The following is a 22,223-nucleotide window of genomic DNA, read 5'->3' as shown; positions in this document are numbered from 1 at the left end:
ACCCCCCCCCCCGTCGAGGACAACAAGAAGTCTTCTAGCCAATCACATATCTGTGAACTTATTTCATATGCTTATATCTTCATTAACAGCCCGCAATGGGGCACCGTGTCAGATGCTTCCAGAAATCTAGAATTATGGAATCTGCCTGTTGCCCTTCATCCGTAGTTCGCAGTACATCACGTGAGATAAGGGCAAACTGAATTTCGCATGGGCGATGCTGTCTAAAATCATGCTGATTCGTGGACGTAAGCTTCTCAGTCTTAAGAAAGTTTAATGTATTCAAACTGAGAATATGTTCAAGGATTCTGCTGCAAACAGAAGTTGGGATATTGGTTTGTAGTTTTGCGGGTACCTTCTTATACACTAGTGTCACTTGCGCTTTTTTACGGTCACTTTGGACTTCGTGCTGGGCGACAGATTCACGATAAATTCAGGCTAGGTAAGGGCCCAATGCCGTATAGTACTCTTGGTAAAACCGAATTTGGATTCCATCCGGAGCTGATTATTTCCTTTCAAATCTTTCAGTTGTTTTTCTACGTCAGCATGCTTATTACTATATCGTCCATACGGAAGCCTGTGGGATAGTCAAATGACGGTATATTTGCGCTATTCTCCGGTACAAACGATTTCTTAACTATGAAATTTAAGTCTTTGGCTTTCGTTTACCTACCTTCAACTGCCACACCACACTGGTCAACAAGGGACCGAATAGGATGCTGAGATTTTACGTGAGACCAGAACTTTCTCTGGTTCTACACATATTTTCCGGACTGGTTTTGAAGTACAACAGATAACAGAAACTCGAATGGCTGTAAGGCACGCAACACCTCACAAATACGTTAGATATCCTGTCCACTGTATCACAAATAAATCTGGGACTGTTGCCTAGCCGGCCGGAGTGGCCGAGCAGTTCTAGGTGCTACAGTCTGGAACCGCGCGACCGCTACGGTCGCAGGTTCGAATCCTGCCTCGGGCATGGATGTGTGTGATGTCCTTAGGTTAGTTAGGTTTCAGTAGTTCTAAGTTCTAGGGGACTGATGACCACAAAAGTTAAATCCCATATTACTCAGAGCCATTTGAACTTTGAACTGTTGCCTAATTTTTAGATATATACCTGGATTCTTCAAGTTCTGCAACCAAACAGAAGTATATGGATGGCTTCGTTGTGTAAAATTTCATTACATCTGTAGAACTGTGTGTTTCTTTAAAAGTGTGTCAGCCATTTTAATATAACTGTGTGTAATGAATCAGTCCAGATATTTAATATGTGGTTTGTTGGCAGAAATTCCAGCTTGATTTTTAAATTTCTCACCTGTAATCCACAATGAACTTAGTGGGCAAATGAATGAAGTTGAGGGAGTCATATGTTCTGATAACTGTGAGAAGAAAGTGTGTCAAAAGATCTGTATTAGTGTGGGTAAAGGTAAATACTCAACCCTCAAAGTCGAGTTTTCAGTGAAACGCTCCTGTTGACACAAGTAATAGTCTTTGATTTTGTTAGTTTAGATAAACCCTCAAATATATTAATTATGCGAACACTGAGATTCTTACTTAAACGAATCTGTTAAAATCCATAATTTTTTTCAGAAGCCCCAGAAACATGGAGGCTTCAGAGGGTCAGCTGACTGCAGCTGATGTAAAAGGTTGGTCACCACTGCGCTTCGCTGAAGAAACAGGAGCTTGGACGTGGGTCGAGAGATTTCTCCAAGGTGGTACCCCACTGAAACATTTGGAATCAACGAGAAGGATGCTGAAAAGCGTCGACTCTGCTGCAGATATAATTAGGACAGCATGTGCCGCTAGCTTGTTACAGCTCCTACAGTTTGTCCTCTCTGTCGATTCGTCTTTGGCTAACGTCAAACTGGATACTGAGGGGACGACTCCTTTACACGTGGCTGCAGCCCACCAACGCCTTGCAGTAGTGTGTGTGCTTTTGGACGCGGGAGCAGATGTCGGGTCTAAGACTAACCGGGGTCGCTCAGCACTGCACACCGCGGCAGCTGTGGGTGCCGAGAAAGTCGTGCACATCCTGCTGGAATCTGGGGCGCAGATGTGGGAGCTCGACCGGGAAGGTAAGAGTGCTGTGCAGCTGGCAAAGGAGGAAGGTCATTTGGGCCTCTCCAGGGTGATGGAAATCCGTGGCGGCAATGTGCAACTCGGTCTGTGGCGGATGGTAATAGCAGGGTCGGCAGGTGACGTGGAGGCTGTGCGGAAGTTACTGCCATTACTTCCTCCAAAGGAACCTGGCGAATGGACAGACCTTCACTGGGCAATGATAAGGGGCAATCCAAATCTGGTGCGCACGTACCTCGCTGCGGGGATGGACCCGAACGTGAGCGACAGCCACGGCAACACGCCACTGCACGTAGCAGCCGCCAGGCGTCCACCGGCTGTCAGTGCCGCCCTCATCGATGCCGGCGCAGACATCGACGCCGCAGATTCCACTGGCTCCACGGCGCTGCACTACGCGGTGCGCACCGGAAATGTGGATACCGTTCGGCTGCTGCTGAAGTCCGGGGCTCGCCACGACGTGCGCGACAGCGACGGGAAGACGCCGCTGCACCACGCCGTCTCCAGGGGATCGCTGGAGGCAGTGAACTCGTTGTTGGAGGCTGGAGTTCGCAGGGACAATAAGGACGCGCGCGAGGAGACGCCCTAAGACCTCGCACGGAGGTTTGGCTACACTGACATACTGCGAATGTTGCGGCTCACGCCGTGTGCGGGAACTCCAGTGCCAGCGACGAGTCACAGCTGCTCGGACACAGCGACATGCTGCCAGTACTGCGCCTCACATTACGACTGAGGGCAGGAGGAAACATTTTGCGCTGAAAGCAATTAGTTAACGGTCATTTAACAATGAGGACACACACAACCCAATTTGTGTTCTTTAAGAGATATGTGGTCCTGGACTGAAGATGTTGTTATCCAAATATATAAGACAATCAGTCATTTGCCAATTAGTAAGGTTTAAAAAAAGTTACCCATTTTTAATAGCAGCCATAGTGGCTATCCTTCAGACTGAGATAGTGTAATAAATGGGGCTCCCAATAATAAAATCCGTATCCTTTATATATATATATATATATATATATATATATATATATATATATATATATATATATATTACAGCATGTCCAGTGTACATTTAGAAGTCACAGCTTCATCATAACGGGTTCATTGCGAAGGTAACACTCTAGAATCTACTTTCTTTTGGCCGGCCGGAGTGGCCGAGCAGTTCTAGGCGCTACAGTCTGGAACCGCGCGACCATGCCTCGGGCATGGATGTGTGTGATGTCCTTCGGTTAGTTAAGTTTAAGTAGTTCTAAGTTCTAGGGGACTGATGACCTCAGAAGTTGAGTCCCATAGTGCTCAGAGCCATTTGAACCACTTTTTCTACTTTCTTTGGGAATTAGTGCGTGTTCTTAATTACAACTGTCTCACGGAAAAGTTGTCAAAATATTCCTAGCCCTAAAAGTTTTTATACATCGTCCGCCACAAGTTTATAAATTACATTTAAAAATACACTTTACCTCCCACAAAGACGAGTTTACGGCACAGTGACGTGGCAGTGAAAGGCTTTATATACACTATTGGCCATTAAGGTTGTTACGCCAATAATCAATGCAGATGATAAACGGGTATTCATTGGAGAAATATATTATACTAGAACTGACAGTCAAACAGAGCTTGGATGACGTGTACAGGTACAGCTGCCCATGCAACTTCAGCACGATACCACAGTTCATCAAGTGTAGTGACTAGCGTATTGTGACGAACGAGTTGTTCGGCCACCATTGACCAGACATTTTCAATTGGTGAGAGATCTGGAGAATGTGCTGACCACCGCAGCAGCCGAACATTTTCTGTATCCAGAAAGGCCCGTACAAGACCTGTAACATGCGGTCGTGCATTATACTGCTGAAACGTAGGGTTTCGCAGGGATCTAATGAAGGGTAGAGCCACGAGTCGTAACACATCTGAAATGTAACGTCCACTGTTCAAAGTGCCGTCAATGCGAACAAGAGGTGACCGAGACGTGTAACCAATGGCACTCCATACCATCACGCCGGGTGATACGCCAGTATGGTGATGACGAATCCACGCTTCCAATGTGCGTTCACCGCGATGTTGCCAAATACGGATGGGACCATCATGATGCTGTAAACAGAACCTGGATTCATCCGAAAAAATGACGTTTTGCCATTCGTGCACCCAGGTTCGTCATTAAGTACACGCTCCTGTCTGTGATGTAGCGTCAAGGGTAACCGCAGCCATGGTCTCCGAGCTGATGGTCCATGCTGCTGCAAACGTCGTCGAATTGTTCGTGCAGATGGTTGTTGTCTTGCAAACGTCCCCATCTATTGACTCAGGGATCGAGACGTGGCTGCACGATCCGTTACAGCCATGCGGATAAGATGCCTGTCATCTCGACTGCTAGTGATACGAGGTCATTGGGATCCATCACGGCGTTCCGTATTACCCTCCTGACCCCACCGATTCCATATTCTGCTAACAGGCATTGGATCTCGACCAACGCGAGCAGCAACGTCGTGATACTAAATCGCAATCGCGATAGGCTACAATCCGGCCTTTATCGAAATCGGAAACGTTATGGTAGGCATTTCTCCTCCTTACACGAGGCATCACAACAACGTTTCACCAGGCAACGCCGGTCAACTGCTGTTTGCTTATGAGAAATCGGTTGGAAACTTTCCTCATGTCAGCTCATTGTAGGTGTCGCCACCGGCGCCAACCTTGTGTGAATGCTCTGAAAAGCTAATCATTTGCATATCACAGCATCTTCTTCCTGTCGGTTAAATTTGGCGTCTGTAGCACGTCATCTTCGTGGTGTAGCAATTTTAACGGCCAGTAGTGTACAAACTAGATCCCTGATGGAACAGTTGAGACTTTGACATGTACAACGGACATAGTAAAGACGCTATGAAAATGCAATAGATGGATTTTATAGTAAGGTATTCTAGGTTGTCCATGTTTTTTATGTCTAAATACCGAGTCGCATTCAACACACAGAAGTTAGCAAAAAAATAAAATATGCGTATTAAACAGCCCACTTGGAATACTTGATGGTCTTCCAGAATTATTGAGTTCCTTTCTGGCACAAGCCATGACAAAACTATTCCATCTGATTAGCAAAATACATATGACTTTCTTCAAGAAGAAAGTAATAATTCGTATTTCAAAGAAGGCAGGTGCTAACAGTGTGAATATTACTGAACCCTCATGGTTTCAAACTATTATCCTGAATTATTTACAGAAGAATGGAAAAGCTGATAGAGACCAATATCAAGGAAGATCAGTCTGAGTCCTGGAGAAATATAAGCACACTCGAAGCTGTACTAACCCTACGACTTGTCTTAGAAGATAGGTCAAAAAAAGGCAAACCTACTTTTATAGCGTTAGTAGATTCAGAGGTAGCTTTTGAAAATGTTGACTGGACTGCACTCTTTGATATTCTGGAAGTAACAGAGATAAAAGAAAGGGTTCGGAATGTTATTCACCTATACCCCAGAAATGAGACTACGATTGTAATAGCCGAAGGGTATGAAACGCAGTAGTAGGTGAGAATAGAGTGACACAGGGTTGTAGTGTACCTCCAATGTTACACAATCATCTCAGTCATCATGTAGTACAGGGAATCTAAAAGGAATTTGTTTGAACGAGAAGTAATATTTAGCGAAAATAAATGAAAATTTGAGGTTGGCTGATGGTATTGCAGTTATATCAAAGGCGGCAAGGAACTTGCAACGACAGTTGAACGGAACGGACACTATCTTTAAAGGTGTTCATCAGATAAACAAAAGCAACACATAGTTGATGGAATGTAGTCGACTTAAATCAGGTGATGTTTAGCGAATGAGACACTGAAAGTAATAGAAGAGTTTTGATAAAAGAGCAGCAAAATAAATGACCATCGCAGAGTCATAGGATGAAAAATGCAGACTGGCAATAGGAAGGAAACCGTATCTAGAAAACTAAATGTGCTGAAATCGAATGTAACTTTAAGTGAAAGGAAATCTGATGGTATTTCTCTGGAAGTAGCTTTGTACAAAAATGAAACGTGAAAGATAAACAAGGAAGGAAGGAAGATGAAAGTTTAACGGCCCATCGTCAACGACGATAAACAGGTCAGACGAGATGGGCATTGAGGTTATTGATGTGCGCTGCTGTGGAAGAATATTGAGTATTAGATGGGTAGATCGGATTGCTAATGAGGAGGAAAAAAGAAAATTCTTGAACAAGTTGATTAAAAAAAGTGAACGGTTTTTGGAATACACCTGGAGGAGTTAAGGTATATTTAATATTGAAATTGAGGGAAGGGTGAAATGTGTGTTGGTGGGGGAGGAGGAGGATGAGGAGGAGTAAGGCGGGGGGGGGGGGGAGGGGGGGGGGTTAGAAATTGACTGAAGTAAGCAGGTTGAAATGGATGTAGGTTTCAATATGTGTACAGACATGATGAGGCTTCCACAGGATAATATACGATGGACAGCTGTGTCAAATCAGTCTTCTGATTGAGGTCTTCAACAAAAACATTATTCAATTGCTTTGCTAGGTGTAACAGGCAGTGGGTTACAGTCAAGTGAAAGTTACGGTTTAACCTTGGTTCATTCAGCAACAATTTGAGACTTTACATGTAATGCTATTATTGGATCGTAGCGTTTGTTGTGCTTAATGGTGTTGTTCTGGTTTTCGTCAATGGGGAATAGCTGATAGGTGTGATGATGATGTGAATACGCAAACAGTGGTTGTCAGGCTATATGAGGCATTTACACTGAAGAGCCCAAGAAACTGGTACACCTTCCTAATATCGTGTACGGCGCCCGTGAGCACGCAGAAGTGCCGCAACACGACGTGGCATGGACTCTACTAATCTCTCAAACAGTACTGCAGGGAACTGACGCCTTGAATCCTGCAAGACAATCCATAAATCCGTAAGAGTACGACGGGGTGGAGATCCCTTTTGAACAGCACATTGCAAGGCATCCCAGATATACTCAAAAATGTTCAAGTCTCGAGAGTTTGGTGGCCAGCGGAAGTGTTTAAACTCAGAAGAATGTTCCTGGAGCCACTCTGTAGAAATTCTGGACGTGTGGGGTGTATCATTGTCCTGCTGGAATTGCCAAATCCGTCGGAATGCACAATGGACATGAATGGATGCAGGTGATCACGCAGGACGCTTACGTACGTGCCACCTGTCAGAATCGTATCTAGACGTATCGGGAGTCTCATATCACTCCAACTGCACATACCCCACACCATTACAGTGGCTTCATCAGTTTGAACAGTCCCCTGCTGACATGTAGGGTCCCTGGTGTGAGATTGTCTTCACACCATCCGCTCTGAGTAATTTGAAACGAGATTCGTCCGACGAGGCAACATGTTTGCGGTTTTCAATAGTCCAATGTCGGTGTTCACGGGCCCAGGCGAGACGTAAAGCTTTGTGTCGTGCAGTCATCAAGGGTACACAAGTGGCCCTTCGGCTCCCATATCGATGATGTTTCGTTGAATGGTTCGCACGCTGACACTTGTTGATGGCCCAACACTGAAATCTGCAGCAGTTTACGAAAGGGTTGCACTTCTGTCACGTTAAAGATTCTCTTCAGTCGTCATTGGTCCTGTTCTTGTAGGATCTTCTTCAGCGCGCAGCGATGTCGGAGATTTGATGTTTTACCGGATTCCTGATATTCACGGTACACTAGTCAAATGGTCGTACGGGAAAATCCCCACTTCATCGCTACCTCGGAGATGCTGTGTCCCATCGCTGGTGCGCCGACTATAACACCATTTTCAAACTCACTAAAATCTTGGTAACCTGTCATTATAGCAGGAGTAAGCGATCTAATAACTGAGCCAGACACTTGCTGTCTTAACATAGGGGTTGCCATCGCAACACCGTATTCTGCCTGTTTACATAGCTCTGTATTTGAATACGCATGCCTGTACCAGTTTCTTCGGCGCTTCAGTGTATATGAAAGCGTGGTTAATGTTGTTTTGGACATGTCTGAAATAATAGACACCACAGTTTAATGTAACTGATCCGCCTCGATGGGCAGAGAATCCACAATTTTCAGTGAGGATTAAAATTAAGTGAAACTTCCAGTGAGAAGCTAATATTAGCGAGTATGGAGGATATGGACGGGGACTGCGAATGGGAGGCACTAAGTGAGAGTGTGGGTCGGCCGGGGAGCCTGCCAAGATAGTCCGCGAATTTCCGATGAACACTGTACCCAGGCGGTGCAGTGGTTAACGCAGGTGCCTAGTAACCAGGAGATCCTGTGTTCAGATTACAGCCCAACACACATTTTCACTCGGTGCCGCTAATTGTACGTAAAGTCCAGATTCAACTGATTCATTAGTTCCTTCTCTTTCCTCCACCTTCAGTTTACATAACATGTGAGACATGTTCTGTGATTGAAAATAAAATTCCTCAATACTATACAAGCTCGCATACTGCAGCCTGCAACACGTGTAGTCATAGCAGAAATTGAAGGCTGAAATCATAAGAATTGCATCTAATACGGGTGTGCATCGTATTGTTAAGCATATACCAATACGATCTACAGCTTGTGATAAAAATATCCATCGGCCCAGGCTGAGCTAGTAAAGCAGGACATTACACCATGTGCTGTTGCAGCTTGAAGACTTAAGTACCAAGGAAAGGTACCGTCACAAATGAGGCGTCAAGCGTCTGTATGACCTAGATATGGATCACAAAAATTGAAGTGTCCTGGAAGCGTCGATAAGCATAAGCCACTCACAGGTCAAGCTGTTCCCCTTAATTACGGGTCGATGGTTTGTGGGTATGGATGGAGCCCGATACTTCCACATATATGTTCCATCTGTTTCAAATCAAAGGAATTTGGTGATCAAGGCATAAATGTGAATTCACTACCATGATCCTCAAACCACCGTTGTGACACAGACATTTATCCTTATGGAGTATGCCGTTGTAATACTACACACATCAAAAAAAGTTTTGCGTCACCTCGGTTCCGAGAGTTCCGGATCCTGTACAGAGAATTGGAATAGACATCAACATAAACATCATATCCGCCCCTTTTATTGCTCACGAAAACCACGCATTGCATGTTGTACCACCATACAGCGAAACCTTCAGAGGTGGTGGTCCAGGTTTCTGTCGACACCGGTACCTCTAATATCTAGTAGCATGTCCTCTTGCGCTGGTGCATGCCTGTATTCGCCGTGGCGTACTATCCACAAGTTCATCAAGGCATTGTTGGTCCAGATTGTCCCACTCCTCAACGGCGACTCGGCATAGATCCCTCAGAGTGGTTGGTGGGTTACCTTGTCCATAAACAGCCGTTTTCAATCTATATGAGGCATGTTCAATAGGGTCCATGTCTGGAGAACATGCTGCCCACTCTAGTCGAGCGATGTCGTTATCCTGAAGGAAGTCATTCACAATATGTGCAGGACCGGGACGCGAATTGACGTCCATGAAGACGAATGCCTTGCCAATATGCTGCCGATATGGTTGCACTATCGGTCGGAGGATGGCATTCACGTATCGTTCAGCCGTTATGGCGCCTTCCATGACCAGCAGCAGGGTACGTCGGCCCCACATAATGCCACCCCAAAACAGCAGGGAACCTCCACCTTGCTGTACTCGTTGGACAGTGTGTCTGAGGCGTTCAGCCAGACCGGGTTGCCTCCAAACACGTCTCCGATGATTGTGTGATTGAAGACACATGTGACACTCATCGCTGAAGAGAAGGTGATGCCAATCCTGAGCAGTCCATTCGGCATGTTGTTGGGCCCATTTGTACGCTTCATGGTGTCGTAGTTGCAAAGATGGACCCGCCATGGACTCGGGAGTAAATTTGCGTATCATGCAGCCTATTGCGCAAAGTTTGAGTCGTAACATGAAGTCCTGGGGCTGGACGGAAAGCATTATCCAACATGGCAGCGTTGCTGTCAGGGTTCCTCCGAGCCATAATCCATAGGTAGCTGTCATCCACTGCAGTAGTAGCCCTTGAGCGGCCTGGGCGAGGCATGTCATAGGCAGTTTCTGTCTCGCTGTATCTCCTCCATGTACGAACAACATTGCTTTGGTTCACTCCGAGACGCCTGGACACTTCCCTTATTCAGAGCCCATCCAGGCCCAAAGTTTACAATGCGGACGCGATCGAACGCTGGTATTAACCGTGTAGGCACGGTTGAACTGCTGACAACACGAGCCGTGTACCTCCCCGTCTAGTAGGCGCTGCTCATGCATGGTTGTTTACATCTTTGTGGGGGTTTGGTAACATCTCTGAAAAAAGGGACTATGTCTGTGATACAATATCCACAGTCAACGTCTGTCTTCAAGAGTTCTGGGAATCGGGGTGATGCAAAACGTTTTTTGGTGTGTGTAACATCAAAGAAGGATGTAAGTGGTCTGCAGTCTCAACGTTGCATTCGATTACCACCATAGGCCGCGTGAAAGCATCGGTCTGTATCCATGGTGCAGCGCAATTTTCGAGCAGCCGTTCGCCTGTATTGCCACGTATGCAAACATGACGATCCGCCGGGTGTATTTAAGGGTCTTGTGTTTCAGAGACCCATATTCACTAACGTACGCTGAGCGGTATGCTGCGAAATACTTGTGCTTGCACCAGTATATCCGCTACAAATCGCCGTCTTTCCTGCCGCATAGAGTGAACAAATACCTTCAACCTCTACATTTTGCGAGCAGGTGAGACGCTGGTATTATAAGTTTGAGTCTGGAAGGTAGGAGACGAGGTACTGGCAGAAGTAAAGCTGTGAGTACGCGGCGTGAGTCGTGCTTCGGTAGCTCAGTTGGTAGAGCACTTGCCCGTGAAACGCAAAGGTCCCGAGTTTGAGTCTCGGTCGGGCACACACTTTTAATCTGCCAGGAAGTTTCAAATGATTACAATTTCAGAAAAATTGGATAATTTATTCAAGTGAAGGAACTTCACAAATTGAGCAAATCAGCATCGTTTTGGTCCACTTTTGGGCCTTATGCAAGCAGTTATTTGGCTTGGCATTCATTGAGAGAGTTGTTGGATGTCCTCCTGGATGGTTTCATGTCAAATTCTGGCCAATTGGCTCGTTAGATCGTCAAACTCCAGAGCTGCTTGGAGGATCCTGCCCATAACGCTCCACATTTTCTCAATTTGGGAGAGATTCGCCTACCTTCCTGGCCAAGGTAGGCACTGGCAAACACAAAGACAAGCATCTCGAAGTGTGCGGGAGGGTTGAAATGTAAGCTAAGGATGTTTTGCAATGAAGGGCGACAAAATGGGGCCTAGAACACCATGACGTACCGCCGTGCTGTAAGGGTGTCACCGATAAGAGCCAAAAAGATCCGGCAATGAAAAGAAATGGCAGCCCAGACCATTACTCTTGGATGTTGGGCCATGACGCGGGCGATAGTCACGTTGCCACTCCACCGCTGTCTGGGGATGTTCAGACACGTTTTTAGCCTGGAATCGCATCGCCAGGATTAGAATTCTCTTGACTGAGAGTCCCGCTTCAAATTAAGCCTCTATGACCAGAGAAGACATGTGTGGAGGAGCCGCAGAAAGCGCTGATACGCCGTACATTCCGACAGCCAGGACTCACGGTCTGGGGTGCCATTACTTTTGATAGCTGGACCCCTTTGGTTGTCACCCTCGGCCCCTGTGTAGCACAGCGGTACATAGACGATTGTCTGTGCTCCGTTTTGTTGCCCTTCATTGCAAATCGGCCGTGCCTTTTCAAAGGAACCATCCCGGCATTTGCCTGGAGCGATTTATGGAACTCACTGAAAACCTAGATCAGGACTGCCGGACGCGGGATTGAACCGTCGTTCTCCCGAATGCGAGTCCATTGTGGCACTGCGCCACCTTCCTCGGTGGAACATTATGTGCAGGGCCTTTCAACTATCTCGGGATTTTGCCGATCTAACGCGCGAAGTGGACAGAATTTGGCACGATGTCCCTCGGATGCACATACAACAACTCTATCAATACCAAGCCGAATAACTGCTTGCATAAGGACCAGAAGTGACCCAACGTATAACCGACTTGCTGAATTTGTGAAGCTGTTGCTCTTGAATAAGTCAACCATTTTTTCTGAGATTTTAATCATCTGTTTGTCTGTTGATTTGCATCGCACGTACCGATTTTTTAATCTTATTTCTACTTCTTCTTGGCTGCACAAAAGGCCACACAGTGAAGATTAGCCGAAAGTTTTGATAAAAAAGACGTAATCCCGTTTAAAAACAGTTGCGCATTTACATTGGTACGAAGTGCGAAAAGCGATTGTGGAAGAGGAACTCCGGCAGCTAAAGCCGTGTTTCCAGAATCAATACTGGAGTGTTTTCGTGACTAACCAAAAGCGGTAAGGAGAAAACGGTGTACCAAATGTAATGAAAGTATGGACAAATAGCGCCAAAGCGTTTCAGAAGAAATATGTTTCCTTATTTTTCACAAAGTAGCAGTTTAGGTTCACTATATCATCAAGAAGAGCGGACTGCAGCCTTGTTGGAACATGCTTGTGATTCTGATCACTAAGCCTTTTTCGAACAACACTCACAAAGAAATTTAAGAATTTAGCGTCTCGTAGGGAACGAGGTCCATACGGACGGACAACTGGCTTGGGTTTGACAAGGTAAACAGCCATAGTCTTGTTTCAGAAATCATTCTGTTACCTATTCGGAATTATTTTGGTAAATTGTGGGAAACGTAAATGAAGACGCAAAACAGTTATTTAAAGCCGCTCCTTCCAAATACGACAGCAGCGACCTACAGAACCACCATGGATAACACTCGAGAAGTTAGTTTCACAACACAACACAGCTCTTATTTGCGTCAATTACAGTATACATACGGCATATTAGACTGAACAGTATACAAGAAAATGCAATCTGATCGACGATAAACTATGTTGATAGAGAAACATAACGGCATAAAGTCGTGGCAGTACTGTGATATTCAACCTATTGCTCTGATAAGGTCGTGGTTTGCCAAATGCGAATGTGGTAGACGAATATAAAACCTGTTACTAGATGCGATTCCACCATGAAAAATTATCAGTCGTATCTACTGGATGGACATCAGAGATTCCGGAACTTCTTCGTGTCATTAATAATGTTTCCACAAATATCACCTGTATATCAGTATATAAGGTAAAGGCGGGACAGACACAGCACATTTTTTCAAATTAATTTTTATCAATATATTAACACGTAAATCGCAATAAAATTAGACAAGATTGATGGTTTAAACATTGTATTTTATTATAGATACCATCGCATTACAAAAAACTTTATAATAAAGGAACATTCTTATGATGTACAAAGGCTTGTAAACTTCACTTAATTATTAAGTGGCGGGCAAGATGCAGCAGACGGGAGGGACAGATGGACAATGGCAAAATACATCGAAAATGACATTCACTTTGATTTTTCTTTTTCAAGTTTGTTTTTAAGTCTTCCACACAAACGACACATGTTCTCATAGAGAGTGCATGATTCATGGGGCACCCTAGACCATCCTACACACTGAACCCAGTCAGAGGTAGACGATTTTTCTTGATAAAGTTCATGGCGCTCTACTCATTCGTTTCCTTCGAAATTTAATTCATCGGGGGAACTTATATGGGGAAATATCATCATCATCTTCTTCTGAAACCGAGTCCACAAACAGACGCCTCTTTGGCGTTTTTTCCCTCTGGTTTTGGGGATTTGATTTCTTTTAGCCGCTATATTTTTGTGGGCAAAAGCTTTTCCTTTCTTGTTAATTTCGGTGATTTTCTTTCTTTTCGTTGTTATAAAATCGTCGGATGTTATATTTGTTGCTGATTGCTTTCTTCTGGATTGATTTCTCTGAGGCAGTATAGGAACAGGTGAAATCTTTTCCAGAAATTTTTATGGAGTCTCTCCATGAGGTGTCACTGAGTTGTCATTTACACAACAGCTGCCTTGATCAGTTGGTCGATGAGTGGCCAAATTTGTGCAAGGTTTGCAGGTAGGAGGGTGTTCTATTAACACATTTGTTTCAGATCTTGATGTTGAAGGCTCATCTGGAGCCAGATCATTAGAGACATCTGCAGTAGTTGGGAGTTCAGTATTATTAATGTCTGAAACAAAGGCATGGTTTGGAATTACTGCTTTGTCAAGCGGGATAATTCCAGGAGCTCTAAATCCGTATACACCAATCTGAACAGTGGCAGCACGAGTCCATGCTTTGAAGAGCAACTCTCCAAATTGCTGCCTTGTAATTCTTCTGTCTTTGCGTACATTACCTACAATCCATGAATGACAAGCCTCTTTAAAGTAGGATTTCAGTGGCTTGAAAAATGATCGGTCTGGTGGCTGTATAAAGTGTGTCGTATGGCTAGGCAAACAAATTATCGACACTTCATTTTCAACAGCTATATCCAAAAGGGTGACACAATTCATATGAGAGACACGACCATCTAACAGAAGAAGAGCAGGGTCAGGCGCCTTTCTAGGAAGGAAATGGTTTTTGAACCAATCCATGAAAATATCACTGTTGACATAGGCGGATTCTCTCCTCATAACAACAACTGATCCTGGAGGCACATTGTCTTCAGCGTCTTGTTTTTTATTCACTCCTTTGTAAATGCAGTAAGGTGGTAAGAAATTTCCCTCACCATTATAGCATGCAATAACTGTTATTGTCTCTCCTCTTTCAGCAGAAGTAATGACATGGGTATCTCTGTTCCTTTTGCCGCAACAACCTTCCCATGCTCATTGTTTAACTGTAGATCAGTTTTGTCTACGTTGTAGATACTACCTGGTTTATCCAAAAGACCATTTTCGGTCAACGTGTGTGATAACATATCAAAGTAAGAATTGACTTCGTCTGTGTTCATTCCAATCACTCTGGCTACAGAAAGCCCTGCTGCTTAAGCCCTCATTGCGTTCTAAAAATTAGAGAAACCAATCTCTCCTTCAAGTTTCTTTTCCTTGTTGAATTTGTTTTTCAGTCCCAGCTAAATTGAAAGCCATCTGACGTCTGACGGTTTGGGAGCAAAGCCACATGATTGCAATTTCTTTACATGGGCAACTAATTTCCTTTCTGCACCTTCACCCAAGTATAATGATGGTCCATACAATGCTTTCTTGAAATTGTGCGTAGGAAGTCTTCTTCTTGATGTTCGTTATGGTATATTTTTCATTCGAGCTGCTTTCCTTTTGGCATAACCTTCCTAGTTCACTACCTATAATAGATCTTATACAGTCAATTTCCCCTGTCTGTTGCCCTAACGTGTTTCCTCGGCATTTTTCTGTAAAACCAAAACGTATGGATTCCTGTTAGCATTGCAAGCATTGCGGCATCTGTCCCACAGTAATGGTGCGTCATCTGTCCGTTTTCGTAGGGACAGATGCCGCACCCCCATTTTCACCAAAGATGTTATCGGATGAAGCCACTACTCGATCGACATAACCTACATGTTTCCACTGCACAATCTAAATCCAACTTATAAGCTACAAGGAGCTTATCTACTAGTACATACTATTAAAAAGGAATCGTGTAAAATTTCCTTGACTTACCTTGGTCTCGAAATGCTATTTTCTGAAATTTATCCTCTATTTTCCGGTCCTGAAGTACAAAAACTTGGGAGTAAACTCATCGCACTAGCGGTTACAACAACAATGAGCGTCGCGCGCAAAACAATGTCTGCTGACGAATTTCTTGGAAGTGCGGCGTCTGTCCTCCCTCGTCATCTGTCCCGCTTTTACCTTAATACAGTGATGTGCCCAATGAAAATGGAAATTTTAAAAAATTGAAACCTGATCATTAATTGACTGTCTGCTGCCCCCAAGATTTACTTGCACATACAGAGTCATGTCGGTCAAGCGATAGTGGCCTATCCCAGTGTTGTTCAGTATTTATTTTATGGGATACGTGACCATTCATTGAACTGATCTTGAATTCATTGTTCATTGTAAACACTTAAACTAAGAACAGCAAAACTCCGTATTAACTGGAAGATAATGTAATTGCAAATTTACTGAGGCCTCAGGCTATTCTGCAGATTAGTTCAATATGTGTAACAAATACTACGCTTTTGCTTAGCTTGACAGGTGCAAGCGAGCTATAGCTAAGGATGTGTCAAAAATCTCCCTTCTAGTTGTCTCACAAGTTGTGCTACCGATTCCAACAAACTTTTTACTTTTACCCAAACAAATAATTAATATATCCGTTATCTTGGCAATTAGAACAGAAAAAGAATTTACTGAAGTAAGTAATAGGATGAAAGCACATACTAAATCACAGTCAAATATGAAAGACAGACATAGCGTTCCAACTGTACAGCTGGGTAAAACGGCGAAAGGGAACTAAAAGACAATTACATAATACGGTACAAAACGAATACTGTTTATAACTCACTGGTTAACAGCGTTGTACGACGGCCTGTGCTTCGCATTTCGTAGCGACCATCTACAAAAGCATAATTGAGACTGGAATACAAGTAACGCCCAAATGTCTTGTATGATTCAGAACAAAAGTGGAAATCGCTTTGTCTTTTGTCTGATTAAAATTACTTGATAGTTGACATTTAACACATTGGAGATGGTGTCCCCTAATCAGAACGCTCAACGTCACGACCGAGCAGTTGGTCAGTTCACTTCCAGTTTCTTGTCGGATGCTCTTTCTTGATGTGTATACATCACGAATCATGGGTCTGGCACTTTTATTTCGTGTTTAATCACAAATGATAACACACGCAGACACAACGATACAAGTACACACGTTTCATACACAACACTAACGAAACATTACTATACAATTCCGCACAAGACGTTATTAAGCGTTACGTATACAGTTAGTATCATTACCAAGATCTGATAAGCCTATCACGAAAGCCGAGTTTTTGAAGGCTGCAAGTCATTGTTACGAATGGGCCATCGTAGTCATAAATGGAACAACATCTTTCAGTGTAAATATCCTTCTTTTATTTCAAAAGACTTTGACTAATTGATTGAAATGTATTGTTTTTATTTCTAATTCTTTGCCACGTCATCATCGTATTGAGATTTTTGTTTACTCTTATTTTTTCCCATCATTCTTTTTTTCGTCTGGAATCTGCCTGTGTTGCCTGTAATCCGTAATCAAGTGTGAACAAGGACTGCTCATCGGTTGGTAACGCTGCAGCTCGTCTAGCCAGTGTGTCGATGCTTTCAGGTGACCAAAGACAGCGAGAAATTACAGTTTGCTCTTAGTGCTAAAACAGTTTCCTCGTAGAGATTAGCTTCACTCGCCGTGAACAAAGCGATCTTGATTTTAATTCTGTCTCAGACAGTTGACCGCCTTTTCCTCGGATACATAGCCTATTACGAGGTTGTGTTTGGCTTAAGATACCAGTTTAAATTCAGGGCTACACAACGTGTCGCCCGCTGCTGCTAAGTCAGTCATTACTTAAAATCAGCTGTTAACAGAGCATCGCGCATTTCCGACATACCTCGCAGTGGCCACTACCAGTACTGCTTGGCGTTACACGTTAACAGCATTTGTGAAGTGCCCCGCAGTGTTGAGTATCACCTGTAACTGAGCGGTAGCTGGCAGCTGACTTGGCAACACTGTAGCCGTAAGTGACAGACACGAACAATCCATTAATTTTAAACGGACTATAGTGAAAAATGTTCCTTTGAGATACTTACTCTTACTGATTACATGTTCTGTTTTTCTTGTGCCTTTATCCCTCATCAGAGAAGGGTCGGTATGCTTAGAAATTGATTTAGCATTGTTAATTTAAGGGGTGGTCGGATGACCTTCTAGTCTCCACCACGTTACCCTCCAGGATGAAATACGGTATGGGAACCCTATCTGACTCATGTGAAAGTAAGTGCAACTTTTCAAAATATTTACGAATCGTGTAACTGCATGGGGACTTTGGTACCTGTATGGTATTCACCTAGTGGGATGTGCGAAACTGCCTAACAATCACATCCAGGCTGGCTGGTACAACGACCCTCATCATTAACCCACTGGGCGGATTCGACCCGGGGCGAGCGCTTTAACATGCACAGCTGTTCGGGAGGGAGTTACTGATTACATGTTACTGAAATAAACAGCATTCAGCAGTTGCTAGTGGTTTGACAGGTAAGGTTTCTGGAGAGTGGACCTAAAACGTTGATAGTCCGATATTTACTCACTTTTACCGAATTAGGTATAGGGGGTCCTAATGTGAAGATAAAAAGTTTCACTGTAGAACTGGAACATTTAATTCCGATTTAATAAATGGGACAGTTACTTATAAAGGAAAAGTGAAAGAATGGGAATGTTGTACAGCATTAAAACATTTAGCTTAAAATGTTTCGGTTTACAACAAATCATCACCGATTGTTTTCACCATTTCACAGAAGTGCACTTGCGAAAAAGAAGGTCTTTATTTATTTATTTGTCTTTTGTTTTGCATCAGAGTAACGATTTTTTTTTCTTGTATTGCAAGGATTATTCTTTCATCCCTACTTTAATCGCATCTAGTGTCATACACGTTCATAGATATACAGATGGGACAAAACATTTCTTCATTCTTTTCATTCTTTTTTTTGCAGTAAATAACTGTTTCGTATCAAAAAGTGATGTTTGACTATTGCATAATTGAATATTTAGTAACTCATGATTAAGTAACGAATAATATATTTGATATTTGTGTTTATGTGAGAAGTGTAAAACAATTATAGTGTCAATCCTGCTAAGCTTCTTACATCAGTGTATGTACCATTTAACGACGTGTCAAGCATATTTTCTTCATGTATTCTTACTTCACTAATTCACTCCACTCTTCACCTAGCAGTTAAACATTTGTTATGATGGATTTTTAGGCCCCACATTGTTAAAGTAATTCGTCTTGATTACATTTATTTATGAAATAATTCCACTAGAGTCCAGAATGTGGAATTAATATAAAAAAAACGAGATTGGGAGTGCAAGGAACAGATATGTAACTACAAATCATTATAGTTGCTTTATTTTCACAAATCATGTAGATTTGGGACATGACTGACGCTTTACAGAATACCATTGCTCATCTCCAGTACAAATGATTAATGTCATTCCCATCACTATGATTCATGTACAAAAACAATAATATGCTCATTATTTTAAGGCCAGTCTCAGGGTGGTTATCACTATGTTTAACACATTACTCTGGGACGGATGTAACATTGACATGCAGACTATTACCGAAGTGCTTCAGTGCATATCATCAGGAGGCACTGCATGACGGTGACATGACAGGGTTAGTTCGTTTAACAGTTTTTCCCAGATACAGTAGCCAAGACAGTAGCAGCTGTTGTGGGTACGGCCACGTAAAATAGAAATGAGCGTTTGGCGTCATTGGCTGGGAGGCCCCTTAACGGACAGGTCCGGCCGCCTTGGTGCAGGTCTTATTACATTCGCCACCACATTGGGCGACCTGCGCGCCGGATGGGGATCAAATGATGATGAAGACGACACAATTCCCAGTGCCTGAGCGGAGAAAATCCCCGACCCCGCCGGGAATTGAACCCGGGCCTTCTAGGACGGCGGTCAGTCACGCTGACCATTCATCGATCGGAGCGGACATGGCCAGGTAAATGTCATGTACCATTGACTGCCAGTCATCACTAACACACACACTCATAGGTCTTGGACGATTTCCCAGAAAACAGTGAAATTAGACATTGGAGTGCAGTTCTGGCATGAAATCTAGCAATGAAGCATCAAACACTATGAGCATCTCCTCCTAGAATTCCAAATAATTTTGTATGGCCATGCACATGTTTCCGTGAATTGTTCAGAAACAACGAAATTCAGACTTCACTTGCAACTAAAGGCTGAATTTCTTAGTTTCATGCACATGTTTGTTTGACCAGCTCAGATTCATTGTCTCGTCAGTCGAATTACCTGTTCAAAATTTCTCGTTCTGCAAAGCTTTCGATTCCCATGTTGAAATGCACACACAAGACATGCCCATGTCCCAAACACACACAAACACACACACACACACACACACACACACACACACACACACACACACACACAAACACACACACACACACACCAAGACAGAACCTCACTGCAGTCATTGCAACATTATCTTAAGATACGTCCAGTTTTGCCCCATCACCAAAACTTCGTGTCCTATTGAACTGTCAATTTGTGACGTGCTATTAAGATTTTCAACTGTAATACTGTTGTCGACATGGCAATAACAAGTTATGAGGTCATGAGTGGGGTCACTCGAAGCTGCATCTGCAATGGCCTATCGGGAACTATCCAATTTAGTACTATCGTGCGAGGTGCCTCGACCTAGGGCAGTATCTTCCGCATTAATTTTGCGACATGTGAGGCCCCCTCCAGATGATAAATTACACGCTCGGGAAAAAATCTTCTCCAGCATTCCAAACAGCTATAGCAGTGGAAAGTGCGGGCCGCGACAGACTTGGGTATTCCTGAACGACAGTCCCTGCTTGTCGGCAACGTTCGAAACGGCGTGCAAGGATATCAAGAGGTTCAAAAAGACATTTTTGTTTAGCAGGTGGTCATCCAACGAAAGGGGTTGAGGCAACCGACTTTCAGGTTATACAGTACCATCATCCACGTACTGCTTCCTCTGGACTGCATACTTCATTGGGCCAAATGGATAGAAGTCCAAAGGTGCGAGATCCAGACTGTAGGATGGTACAGAAAGAAAAGTCCAATGAAGCTATGACGTCTTGTGAGCTCCTATGTGAGGCCTTGTGTTGTCACGGAAAGGGAGAAGTTCGTTTGCATTTTTGTGACGACGAACACGCTAAAGCCGTTGTTTCAGTTATCTGAGCGTAGGATAAAATATTTCAGAGTTGCTCATTGAACCAAGAGTGAGTACATAAAGCGGAATAACTCCTTTAGAGTCTCAGAAGACTGTCGCCCTGACTTTACTGACTGAGAGAGCGGATTTGAACTTCCTCTTCAGGGGAGAGGTGGTGGGGCACCACTCCATGAACTGCCATTTTGTTTCCAGTTCGAAGTGATGAACCTTTGTTTCATTGCCTGTGACGATGCTCGACAAAAATTGTCACGATCAGCCTTGTGACCCGCAAGTAACCCTGTACAGATGGTCCTTCGTTGCTGTTTATGGTCTTCTGTTAGGCAGCGGTGAACGCAGTTGGCCACACCTCCGAATACCTCAACTGGTGGATGAGTGTGTCAGCAGTGCCAACAGAGACGTCCAAATGTGCAGCGAGTTGTTTGATTGTGATTCGTCGATCACCTCGAATGAGCGCTCACACTTTCCAACATCGCCGGAATCACAACCTTTTGCACCCAGTTAGCACGCGGGAGATCAGACAGGTTTGCAGCGACCTTGTTGCGCCTCGCCCAATGACTTACAGTGCTTTTGTTCACCAACAGGTATCCTTAGACACTCTGCAAGCACCTATGAATATCTGCAATGCTCTGGTTTTCTGACAAAAGACACTCAATGTCGCGTGTGGAACACACCACAGTCACAGACACAATTTTGCAGGCTACGTATAGTGCCGCAAACTGTCAGGACTTCATGAAACTACAAGAAATGAAGCGGGAATATTCCATGATGTCGCACAACAAATTCCGCATTTCTTTAACCGAAAGTGACCTAGGAAAAAAGTATACTTTGTTACTTATTGAATGCCTCTCATATATTTAGAGTGTAAGGAATACAGTAACAAATTGTGCCCCCAACCCACTCTCCCTCAGCAGAGGCAAACCATGGATCCCATGCTGACTGTTTACGAAATCCGGGCTGCTTTAGAATGACTCGGTATGTGGCAGAGACGACGCCTAGGAGCACCCTCCTGTCGAGTGAAAAGAGACCAGAAGCTGTGAACTGCAGTGTGGGTTGTCGTTCCAGTTGTCTCAGGAACGCCCCAGTTTTGATGATGCCTCATGATGGCCGTGGACCCCTCCATCAGTAGCAGCGTGTAACTAGTGTCGCCAACCAGCGAGGAGCACGACAGGGTTAGCGCCAGCTTGATGACCAGGTGGCACACCTCACCAGCACAACGAGTAGGTTTTGCTCGTGGCTGTCACCAGGGGTTGCACATTGTCGTCTGGTGCCTCCAACATGACCAGCATGTAGTTCCTACTGTAGTGCAGCCGAGCAGGCTGACTGTGACCGAGAGCGAGACGTGCGCCTGCAACAGCTGCGTGGCGCGGTGCAGCAGCAGCTGGACGTATCGCAGATGACGCAGTGCACCACCACCTTCCATTCGGTCCACG

At 44.1% G+C, this 22,223-nt stretch overlaps 1 protein-coding gene across 1 annotated transcript; it reads left to right on the top strand.

The window, feature by feature from the left end:
* Positions 1-1,600: 1,600 nt before the first annotated feature.
* On the top strand, positions 1,601-2,659 carry LOC124775597 (CARD- and ANK-domain containing inflammasome adapter protein-like). The gene has a single exon (XM_047250428.1). The coding sequence runs from the start codon at positions 1,601-1,603 to the stop codon at positions 2,657-2,659; it is 1,059 nt and encodes a 352-aa protein (XP_047106384.1).
* Positions 2,660-22,223: the final 19,564 nt, after the last annotated feature.

The sequence above is a fragment of the Schistocerca piceifrons genome, chromosome 2 (genome assembly GCF_021461385.2).
Source record: "Schistocerca piceifrons isolate TAMUIC-IGC-003096 chromosome 2, iqSchPice1.1, whole genome shotgun sequence".
Classification (NCBI taxonomy): Eukaryota; Metazoa; Arthropoda; class Insecta; order Orthoptera; family Acrididae; genus Schistocerca; species Schistocerca piceifrons.
Note: the sequence above shows the minus strand (reverse complement) of the source record. Positions and strands in the feature narration are given on the sequence as shown.